The sequence below is a fragment of the Sabethes cyaneus genome, chromosome 2, assembly GCF_943734655.1.
Source record: "Sabethes cyaneus chromosome 2, idSabCyanKW18_F2, whole genome shotgun sequence".
NCBI classification, from domain to species: domain Eukaryota; kingdom Metazoa; phylum Arthropoda; class Insecta; order Diptera; family Culicidae; genus Sabethes; species Sabethes cyaneus.
This window is the reverse complement of record NC_071354.1, coordinates 49,697,599-49,709,958: the sequence shown is the minus strand read 5'-3', so window position 1 is coordinate 49,709,958 and position 12,360 is coordinate 49,697,599. Positions and strand designations below refer to the sequence as shown.

At 40.9% G+C, this 12,360-nt stretch overlaps 1 protein-coding gene across 2 annotated transcripts in view; it reads left to right on the top strand.

The window, feature by feature from the left end:
* The window catches only part of LOC128733893 (spondin-1-like), a 66,926-nt gene extending 59,538 nt beyond the window's left edge, over positions 1-7,388 (top strand). For both annotated transcript variants that reach the window (XM_053827746.1, XM_053827747.1), the window contains exons 4-9: positions 4,201-4,823; positions 4,880-5,752; positions 5,816-6,140; positions 6,210-6,374; positions 6,438-6,589; positions 6,650-7,388. In XM_053827746.1, coding sequence (XP_053683721.1) covers positions 4,201-4,823; positions 4,880-5,752; positions 5,816-6,140; positions 6,210-6,374; positions 6,438-6,589; positions 6,650-6,958 — 2,447 coding nt within the window. In that variant the 3' untranslated portion in view covers positions 6,959-7,388. The remainder of the gene's footprint in view (positions 1-4,200; positions 4,824-4,879; positions 5,753-5,815; positions 6,141-6,209; positions 6,375-6,437; positions 6,590-6,649) is intronic.
* The last annotated feature ends 4,972 nt before the right edge of the window (positions 7,389-12,360 follow it).

Here is a 12,360-nt window from a genome sequence, read left to right as displayed (position 1 = left end):
TTTTATTTGTATGGGAGCCCCCCTTTTTAGAGTTGGGAGGGGTCTCAAACCTTCATATAAAAAAATCTTGTCTCTAGAAACCCCTAAATGCCAAATTTGGTTCCATTTGCTTGATATATAGTCGAGTTATGAGGAAATTTTTGCTTTATTTGTTTGAGAGCCCCCCCCCTCTTAAAGGACAGAAAGGTCTCAATCTACCTTAGAAAAAATGTCTGCCTCCAAAAACCTTCAGATGCCAAATTTGTTTCCATTTGCTTGATTAGTACTCGAGTTATGAAGAAATTTGTGTTTCATTTTTATGGCGGTCCCCCCTTCTAGAAGGGGGAGGGGTCTCAAACTATGCTAACAACATTCCTCACATCATACGCCACTTGTATGCCAAGTTTCATCATAATCCGTCGAGCGGTTTGCGAGTCTATACCGGACACACGAACAGCATTTCATTTTTATATATTTACGTTAGATACGTATTTCAATCTTCAGGCTTGGTTGAAAATTTAATTAATGAATTAATGAAACTGAAGATTCTTTTGCGTAACGTTTCAGCCTACTTACTCTTCAGCTATCGTCTGACGCATTTTTATACTATTTACGCCACAGTCACATAGTAATTATTGTTAGCCTTCACCAGTAGGTCGGTTTTCGTTCCACCTTCTGGCTTGTTATAATTATTGACTTTCATCAATACACCGAAAATTTTCAACCAAGCCTGAAGATAGTGAGCTTGTAGTAACCTAAAATTAAAGAAGATACGTATTTCGCAGCCTTCATTAGTGTCTGTTTTCGACTCACTAAAACGCTCAAAAAACTTCCTGTTTTCCTGGTTTCCTCAGTCGGGTTATTTTTCTCTCTCTTTATTCTTTTTCTTTTGACGTAGGACTACGTCTTTGTTTACTATACTGGGACTGGATACCACTTAGTGAAAACGAAAATAGAAGTGTAACGTTTGGATGAAAGATTTCAAATGGTAATAACTATTAAACTACTGAACGGAACTGAACAATTTATATGTCGTTGGATAGATAAAAAGACCAGCAATTTATGGAGGGGGTAAGAGAGCAATTTCAGGGAAGGCATAAGAGGTGGGGCTCCTATATAAATGGAACCCAAATTTCTTCAAAACTCGAGAACTAATCAAGCAAATGGAACCGAATTTGGCATGTGGGGGTTTCAGAAGGCAAGATTTTTTTCTATGATGAATTGAGACCCCTTCCCTCTTTAAGAGGGAGGGCTCCCATACAAACGAAATACAAATTTCCTCATAACTCGAGAACTAATCAAGCAAAAGGGACCAAATCTGGTATGTGAGGGTTTTTGGAGGTAATAATTTTTGCTATGGTGTACTGAGACCCCTTTCCTTTCTAAGAAGGGGGCTTCCATACAAATGAATTAAAAATTTCTTCACAAACTCTAGAACTAAACAAGCAAATGGAACCAAATTTGGCATGCGGGGGTTTTTGGAGGCGTGAATTTGTTTTATGATGATTTGAGACCCCTCACCCCTGTGGTAGGAGGATAAGGACAATATGCTATGTTACAAGCAGGGCGTAAAATGTACTGGTTGTGACTAAAATCTGAAGACATTTGACATTATTTCTTGCGACCAGTCATGCGGCAGATTTCTAGTACACACGTACCGAGAAGAAATACCAGAATAGTGATAACATCGCTTGCTCGTCGTGTCGCACACACTTCGGAGCGGCAGAGACACGCTTCAACATGCTAGCACCATGCATGACAAAAGGTGTGCTAGTTTTTGGGTTCTCGTTTGCTGCTTCATTCGTATGCCTACAACTTTTCCCCAAATAATGCGGATTCAAAGAACGTTTCCAAAATTGAAAACGAAATCTACTGCATCTATTCTTATAATATCTTTAAAGTTATGATCAACCACAAAATCGTGCAAAAATTCAACAATTTTCATTACATAAATTTCAGGTGGAAAACGCATAAAAAATTACACCTTGTTCTCTATCGCTTGCCCATACTATTCCAGCTAGAACTGTAAGCAAAAAGCGGCGAATGCCTGTCACTTCTATACTGTGACATTTTTCTCGACTGGTCACAGTGAAATAAGAATGTTTGCTTGTTATCATGTACGTATTTCAGCTAGTTTCAACACATCAAGAGATAGGCTCTCTCGATACAGAATCAATACGACGCGACGGTATTGGCTGAGATTCTTACATGGCACTGCATACTGGTAAATGTATAGGAAAAATGTAACCGTTTCGGTCCCTGATTACAAGCGGTAAACTGTGAAAGTAAACTAGTAAAACCTTCTCGGAGGAAGATACAGTGAATCGACGCCGCTAACGCCGCTAGCAAAGATTAAATCTGAATATTTCGCTCTTCTCTTTTAAACATTCACTTAAACAATGGCACTCACAGATTTTTATAAACATACATACGCTAGAAATTCAGTTTACATTAGTCTTTGATCTAATGATTTGATATAGTCCTACGCCACCCTTTCGTACAACCCTTAGGGCTGTATACCTTGTAGTTTTTTCTTTTGATTTCACTTAATTTCATTATCTCTTTTTTCCACTCCCGTTTTCCCAACTTTTCTGTTACATTTTTTTCTTCTTTTTTACCGTCTTTTCATCTGTTTATTTTCCTCCTTTTTCTCTTGTCTTTCCTTTTTTCTGTCCGCTGTTTCCTCTTTCTCTTATTTTTCCATCAATTTTACATTCGTTTTTTCCCCTTTTTTATTCTCTCTAATTCAGTCTTTTTTCCTTTTTAAATTCCATTTCTATTTTTTCTTTGTCTTCTGCTTCGTTATTCCCTTTATTATATCATCCTTTTTTATCATGTCTTGTTTTTCTTTTCTGTTCTCTTTTGTATTCCGTTTATATTTTTTATCAATTTTCTTTATTTCTGTTCTCGTTTCTCCTGCTCCCGTTATTTTTCTTTTTCTTCTTTTTTATTCAGTTTTATTCCGTTTTTTCTCCTGTTGTGTCCATTTTCTTCTTATTTTCATCGTTTCCTTCATCATTTTTCTTTATACTCTCTCACTTTTCTTCCCTTTTTTCTGTCCAGTATCCTCTTTTTAGCATATTCTTCCCTCTTTTTTCTCCCACTTACTTTTTTCCACTTTTTTTCATGCTACGTTTTTCCTCCCTTTCTGTCGAGTTTTTTCTTTCGATTATCCAGTTTTTATCTTTTCTTTAGAGAGCAACGCAAAGAAAATTTACTTACATTTGCATAAGAAACTGTTTTTTCTACGTTGTTTGATTGAAGAGATATGAATTTTTGGAAATTTCAAACTGCACTTGGAATTGTATTTGGAATTTTATTTGAAACTAGACTTTATATTGGGCTTAAAATCAGTGTTGAAATTAGGCAAGAAATTGGAATTGAATTTGGACTTGTAATTAGGCTCAAATTAGGCATGAAATTAAACTTGAGATTCATTTTATAACTGGACTTAAAATTGGACTTGAAACAATGTAGCAGGAAATATGGGACAGGAAAAAGGATAAACGATAGAAAGAGAGGAAAAACGGAAGGAAAAAAATGAAAAGTGAGCGCAAAAACCAGAACAAAAAACGATACAGAAAAGGAAGAAAACGAAAATATTTTACACTAATTATTTACTTATCACCAAAAAAAGCGGTAGATTAAATAACAAACTGCGAAATTCTGGATTACAGAAATTATTTTGTTTTATATTATACTTTTGCTCGTCTTGAATGCAAGCTGGTATAATTGGTTTGAGTCTTTGCTTAATGTGGGCGATTCTTACCATGAAGCTATGGCACCCTATCAGAGGCCTGGTTTTGGTTGCAGATAAGGTTTTTATATGTATACAGATTTTAAATATAAGGTGGGGCACGCGCTCCAGTGTGCCGCACCCTGGAACGCCAGTGGTCAATATTTTCGAAAGTTAACAACTAGAGGCGCTGCTATAGAATGAACTCTATTTTCGGATTCTGGACCACTCTAGTTTAGGATTCTGGTTTTAAAGTGTTCATCATTATTTCGAGATCTGTTTCATCTTTATGTTTCTAACCTTTAGAAACGCTTTTGAGCTTAATTTGGAATTAGATTTCCTTCCTTTATCTTTTCTTATATCTAGCACTGGCTCTAAAGCAACATTTTACAATACTTCGAAAGAACTGGAAACTTAAAACATGCTTTCAATAGAATAATTCATGCCAAATAATTATTTTTATTTTTAATAATTTAACCTTCCAGTAAGCCTCGTTGGGATCCGCTCGATGCAGGTTCCGCACAAATTCTCCGGATTTTTCCTGGCAGCCGAAAAGGAACTGTCGCTGATTCGGCCGGATCAGCCCATCAACGGCGATCTGCACACGGTGGGAACGTTCCACCTACTTGGAGACGCACAGACTAAGTTCAGTGAGCGTTGTCCGAATGCCGTCACCCAGACCAGCTCGATTCCGAAGAGTGAGATCCAGGTGAACTGGATTGCTCCTCCGGCGAAGAGCGGTTGCATAGCGATTCGGGCGACTGTGGTCGAACATCGGGATGTCTGGTACATGGACGATGGGCCGTTGAGTAAGGTGCTCTGCGAAGATGAAGCCGATTCGGTGGACACGCAACCGGCCGTTCTGAAGGAATGCTGCGCTTGCGATGAAGCAAAATATGAACTAACCTTTGAGGGATTGTGGTCTAGACATACGCATCCGAAGGATTTTCCCTCTAATGGATGGCTAACGAGGTTCAGTGATGTTATCGGTGCTTCGCACACGGTCGACTATCGCTTTTGGGAGTACGGTCAGGTCGCGAGCGATGGTCTGAAGCAGGTTGCCGAACATGGATCTACACGGACGTTGGAAAGCGAGCTGAAAAATGAGGTTAGGACTTTAAATAGGCGTTTCTTGTTATTCAATAAACTTTGTTGTTTTCTCAGAGTGACAAAATCCGCACCATCATCAAAGCCCGTGGTATATCATATCCAAACGTAACAGGAAAAACCTTTGCAGTGTTTCGGGTAGATTCTATTCACCATCTGGTTTCGATAGTGTCAATGCTTGATCCATCACCCGATTGGATCGTTGGAGTTTCTGGGTTGGAACTGTGTCTATCGAACTGTACCTGGATTGAGAATAAGATTCTCAATCTCTACCCGTGGGATGCTGGGACGGACAGCGGACCCACTTACATTTCGCCGGATCAACCGACCAATCCACCGGATGTGATTCGAAGGATAAAGGCGAACTACCCGAACGATCCTCGATCGCCATTCTACGATCCCACAGGGGCAGAGATGAAACCGTTGGCCAGAATCTATCTCTCCAGACAGAGATTGTACGAAAAGAACTGCGATACCGACACTGAGGAGGAGGAAAATGAAAGCAAACAAGCTTGTGAAACGGAACCATGGGGTGATTGGACCGACTGCAGTTCGCGTTGTAGTAAGGGCAAACAGATTCGACGTCGATTTTACAAAAATCCAATCACAGCGAAGCTGGCCAACTGCAAGAAGAAGCTTTCCGATCGACGACCTTGCGTTGGAAATAAACGGGACTGTGACTATCCAGCCAGTCAGCAGGTGGATGATAACTACCCGAGTGACTCGGAATGCGAAGTTACCGAGTGGGGTCCATGGAGCGAGTGTAGTACTCCTTGCGGAAAAGGTAACAAAACTCGATCGCGGAAGTACAAGAAAAAAGGAGCTCGCAAAAAGTGCGAACGACTGCCGAATCCTCCGGTACTGCAGCAAACTACACCTTGCAGTAAGGAGTGCGCCGGGGATATTTCTCAGCCGGTGATTAGTGCTGACGTAAGGAGTGAGTTCTTGTATAATTGATCAAGGTTAAGAGTTTTTTTTTTCGTTTTTTTACAGATTAATCCCAAATGCAAGATGACACAGTGGTCAGAATGGGGACCTTGCAGTGTAACGTGCGGTCTCGGTAGAATGATGCGAACGAGAATGCCGATCCGACAGTCGCTGAATACAAGACTGCATCACAAACGATTTGTAAATTACTATTTAACGAAACGACGTCCCGTTGCTGACGATGAAGACGAAGAGGAGGAGGAAGAGGATGAGGCTGATAATAGCATGCAAATTACCGATCCGAACGATCCGTGCTTCGGAGTAGACACGGTCGAGGAGGTCATTTGTGGTCATGATCTTCCACCCTGCGATGGCTTGTATGGTGTTCCAGGTAAAGAAATATTTGATTGCATTTAGAAGTTGAAAGTTAGAAAATTTCATTTGACATTTTTTTTAAAAGAATTGTGCTACTTGGAGCCGAAACCGGGTAACTGTCGTGATTCGCAGCCTCGTTGGTACTTTGACAGTGAGAAGAATGACTGTGCGATACTTATCTTTACCGGATGCAATGGCAATAATAACAACTTTATGTCTCGGGAGGATTGTCTGGATACTTGCAGTAAAGGTATTTTTGTTTGCAATTCACTAGTTAAGCATAGAGTTTAATAAATTTAACTAACTGTTTCAGATCGTAAGTTTACCAATATACCTATTCGTGACCAGATCAGCACCAATTCGGATCCGGACTTTAAGCAAGATTGTAAAACCTCTCACTGGAAGCTGGGGCCTTGCAATGCTACTTGCGGCGAAGGAAGTCGTGTGAAGAGTCGAACCATTTTAGTGAGTGACTTTTGAATTACATTTAAACAAATCCATTACTTTAATCTTTTTGCCTTACAGTCTCAGCCCATCAACGGTGGCAAACGGTGCCCGCGCAAGCTGCGCAAAGTGGAACGTTGCTTTGTACATTGCGATTCCTCCCGGCACGATACGAACCCATCGTGGGGTCCCAGCACCCGCTACTCACCCGAACCGATCGAGTGCGAGTACTCGGCCTGGTCGGCGTGGTCACCGTGCAGCAAAACCTGCGGCGACTTCGCCGTCCAGCAGCGCACTCGCTACGTACTGAATCCGGAAAATGCCCGGTACTGTCCGCACCGACTGGAAGAGCGGAAGTGTGATATAATGCCTTGCTTGCTAGCCAAGTGAGCGACCGGATTGCGCGGGTTTGCGTTGTTATATTTTGACTTTCGATCAACATGATAATCGTTTAACAGATGTATTAACTTACACCTCTATTTTTGTTTAACGTTTTTTGCATGCAATCAATGTATAGTGAAATTGGTTGCAAGATTCTAGTTTAGTTCAGTTGACTTTTTATGCCATCAGTTTGTGTAGCAGAAACGCACTGTAATCAGGAGTGTTTTAATGAAAATAAGTTACGCAGCTTTTTATAATGAACCGATCTTAACCACTAAATGACACTTAATTAGCGAGGTTCAGCTGAATGTTACGGTGTGAAGAAAAGTTGGCAATAACACTGAAAAGGAAAAAAAAAAGAATTTTAATCTGACAGGTAACTTGTCGGAGAATCATAAGTGAAACAATGATATCAACAACAATAATGAGTGGAAATAATGCTGTGTTAATAAAAATAAATACACATTTGATCACGTCTCCAAATAATATGCTGATATTATGATTGAAGAATAAACCCCTCATAATTTGAAATTAAAACACAATTTTTAAGCTGATGGACTTCAGTTGCGGTTTGCTTATTCTCCTAGATCTCAATGGTACAGCCTAAAATTTTGTCCCAGGACGTTTGACAACTTTATATTAAAGTGGTTGGACAGAGTAAATTTTACTAGAAAGTCAAATACCGTAAAAAGGTAATTTTCAAATTTTCAGAAACAATTGTACCACCATCGATAAACTACATGGGCCTAAGACTTATTGTCTTTGCCACTTCCAAGAACGGGGCCGTACGTAGTACCTTCTTCCAGCACTGATTCCTACACATATACATCTGGGGATCATCAAATCAGACAGAATCACAGATCGACCACGTTTTGATCGACTGTCGGTACTTCTCCGATATTATCGACGTCAAATCCTATCGAAGCGTTAACGTACGTTGACTCGGACTACTACCTAGAGATGGTTAAGATGCATCCAAACCTCTCGAAGCTGCGCTGCCGGAAGAGGGTAAACTGGACGAAGCCCCTTTCGAGGATTGTTGGAACATCATCGAAACAGCCATTAGTAGTGTAGCGGAGAGGCATGTGGCACGGAATCAGCGGAACGATTGGGATTGGAAACGAATGTAGGAGGGTGATGGATGAGGAGAACGCTGCGCAGACGGACATGATACGCAGAGCCAACGTCGGAACATGGAAAGACACAAATAGAAGAAGATACAGCTCTACCAGAAGCTGAACGGATCCCGCAAAGGCTTTGTGCCGCGAGCCAAAATGTGACGGGATAACAATGGCAGTATTTTGACGAACGATCCTGAGATGATGGAAAGGTGGAAGCGGCACTTCGATGAATACCTAAATGGCACCCAGGTGGAGGACCATGGCGGTGGGGAAATCAATTTCGATGGTACAACAAACGGGGAAGAGATGCCAGCCCGGCGAAGTAAAGGAGGCCATCATGCAGCTTACTTTACTTTACTTTAATGAACGACAATCCATGTGAGCAGATCCTAGCCGTATGTATTAGAGATTGCGGTTTGGGCTGCAGTCACCCTACACACCTGCTGTGCGTGCTTCTTCCTCGATCGCACACACCCAATGAGTGCGTGACCTACCTCAAAGCCGACGACCTCGCCCAGGTTCTCTGCTGAACACAATTTTCGCTGACCTTACTTCTGCCATTCGGGCTACATGTCCAGCCCACAGTAGTCGCCGTCGCCTGAACAGCTTCACAATGTCATCATATTTATACACCTCGTAAAACTCGTGGTTCATGCGTCTACGCCATTTTTCCATCTTGCCGCCAAGTATTGACCGCAAAATTTTTCGTTCAAATACATCAAGTATACGCTGATCTGCTTCTCCTAACGTCCATGACTCATGACCGTAGAGGGCCACCGGCAATATTAATGTTTTGTACATAGCTAATTATGTATTGTCAATTGCAAGGAAAATTGTACCATCCAAAGTGCGATATCGCTCATAAAAGTGCTATTTTGCATTAAATCGTTTCGGTATCTTCGGCGCACTTTTTCGTTATCTTCCAAGCAATAAGTGTGCCGAAGAGACCGAAACGATTTAAGCTAAAATAGCACTTTTATGAGCGATTGCGCACTTATTGATTGGTCAATTTTCCTTGCAATTGACAATACGCTTCCGCAAACTTCGTGACTTTAGCTGGCAGCGGTGTGCGTACAAAACCCTATTTGCAGCAGCAATACGTCTCTTCACATCTCTAGTGACGTCATTGTCGTATGTTACAAGAGTTCCCAGATATGTGAATTCGTCGACAATCTCGTACCGTTCCCCATTTATTTCCACCTCAGATCCCACATCCCAAGCAACAATGTGAGTTTTATTGTACGCTTAGTGTGGTCTTCAATACTAATTTTGGTCTAAAATGCTATCATAAGAGTGTGATAAACGCTCTCTCATTCCACGCTCTCTGACAGCAACCGTGTACTTCGTTTTGGCAGTGTTCATGATCAGTCCGATTCTCGCAGATTCTCTTTTGAACGGCACAAATCCCTCTACAATAGCTCTACGATCAATATCAACAATGTCAATGTCATCCGCAAAGCCTAGAAGCATGCGCGATTTAGTGATGATGGTTCCATTCCTTTGCACGCCTGCTCTTCGTATCGCCCTTTCTAGTACTATATTAAACAGTAGGTTAAAGAGGACATTGCCATGTTTCAATCCGTCTAACGTCACGAATGGATCTGATATTTCACCATTCTGAGGCTTGATTTTGATTTGTCTAGCGTTATACGACACAGTTTTATTAGCTTGGTCGGAAATCCGTATTCGAGAATTATCGGCCATAATTCATTTCTTTTCACTAAATCACACACTGCCTTAAAATCTACAAACAGATGGTGAGTCCGCAAGTTGTATTCCCGAGATTTGTCAAAGATTTGACGCAAGATGAACATTTGATCCGTAGTCGATATTCCTTCTCGAAAACCACACTGGTAATCGCCGACAAAGGATTCTGATAACAGTCTCAATCTGTTGAATAGGATACGGGAGCGTACCTTATAGGCGGAATTTAGAAGTGTTATGCCCTGATAGTTACTACGATAGAGTCGCTATCCCTGTATATCGGGAAAATGGGACCATCAAGCCAGTCTGAAGGCATTTCTTCTTCCCTCTAGATTTTTTCGATCGTGGCATGGATTATGCTTTGTGCAGTTTCTCACTCTCCACTTTCAAAAGTTCGGCCGAAATTTCGTTTTTTCCAGCAGCCTTGCTCTTTTATCACCTTTTTAACTTCAACTAGCGTGGGTGGCTCCACAGCTTGACCAGTTAGTATTCTGTGTCGAACGCAGTCTCCTTTACGTGCAGGTTGAGAGTAATTTTATTTCCGGTCCATGAAATTTCATCAGAATGTTTTAATTGTATGTGTTATACATCATTGGTTGAGACATTTTTCGTTTTTACAAAAATAAAAACAAAATCCATATTATTTGTACATATGGTATTTCTCGAACATGAAGCATCAAATTTAGACCAAATTTTGTCGAAATAATAAGTAAGACAAGACACTAGCGACCGGTAAGGACGCCAATGTTTATTTGACCGTCAACCCCGTATAAAGCATAAAAATGCACAACGCATATTGCAAAAATCTTTAACTTACTTATATAGTAGTTTAAAATCATAAAAAATTGATGAATCGTGTTCCTAGTACTCACACTTACGACGCCGATGGGTTGTTTTCTGAGCTGCTCGTAACTCTTTATATCGTTCCCTGTTTTGACGGGAAGCCACAGGTAGCATGCGACTCCTAGCCACGTTCTTCTCATATGTCGCTTTTTGGCACTCCTCATCAAACCAGTTTCTAGGTCGGCTTGTTCCGGTACCCAGTACCTCAGTGGCTGTGTTTTTTTAATACATCATGGACCCGCCACCTGGCATCCAAAGTGTCTTCACTCATTTGTTGTTCAATTCTCTTATCAAGCTTCTGGGCATATTCTGTGGTCACTCCCTGAGCCGATAGTCGCTAGATGTTCAGCCGCATAGTTCTCAGACTTTTGGAACTTGTTACGCTTGACAGCCTAGCGCGCATATCTTACATACCTCTAGGTAATGATCAGAATCGATATTGGACCCGCTGAAGGACCTTGCATCTATAACATCAGAAAAATTTCGATTTGGTCGATGCTCGATTTGGGAGCACGTTTCACCATTAGGGTGTCTCCGGATGTACTTTTGAATATTTCGGCATGCAAAGTAGGTGCTACAGACTGCCATACCTGATATGATTTTGACGTCATGTTTTAGGCACTCTCCATATGTTTTATCAAGGAGTTCATAAAACGATTCATAAAACGATTCCTTCATCGGGTTTATCGTTCATTGGAGCGTATGTACTGATCAAGCTATAGTTAAAGAACTTGTTATGAAATGGGGAAAGGCAAATGAGGAGCGTCCAATATAGCTCTAGCCATCCCAAGCCCCCACCTAGCGACTCCACGTGGCCATACCTGGTAATGCTCTTTTGAGTAGCCAAGCTAGGAGGTGCGATGCTGGGTGGTTCCCGGCTGCCTGATCTCAAAACCGCGGTTTTGGGCAGACGGCGGAGCCACAAGGCCTTGCTAATAGGTAAGCCTAATATAAGGTAGTTTAATTAGTTTTTTCGTTTTAGCTTATGAAGCATCTCCTGGTATATAGTAAAAACGTTGTCCAAAACGAGTTTTAATACTGCACATGGATGAATGAAAAAATTAAATTAATTATTAGAAGCACTTATGGAACCTCAAAGGATACAACTCTACGAAGGACTTCTGGTGAGATTGTTTTTTTGCCCATATATACCACATTTCATGTTAATATCACATTATTAATAGTATTATTATTGGTATCATAAATGTGGAAGGCTGGATGATGGAGTGGATTGCCAACCTGAATCCTTAAGGTCTGAAGCAAATATAGCACTTCTCAATTCAAAACAAACAAATCATCACATGGGTTAAAGTTGGTACAGCGAAATTGATTATTACATGGAAGGATCCTAATGCTGGAAGGCGACTCTTATAACCCCGGAATGCGCACAAGTGCCTCTGCTTGTGGGTCCGCCCAATCCCTTTTGGCAATTCATTTGATAATCAAATTACTACTACTACTACTACTACTACTACTACTACTACTACTACTACTACTACTACTACTACTACTACTACTACTACTACTACTACTACTACTACTACTACTACTACTACTACTACTACTACTACTACTACTACTACTACTACTACTACTACTACTACTACTACTACTACTACTACTACTACTACTACTACTACTACTACTACTACTACTACTACTACTACTACTACTACTACTACTACTACTACTACTACTACTACTACTACTACTACTACTACTACTACTACTACTACTACTACT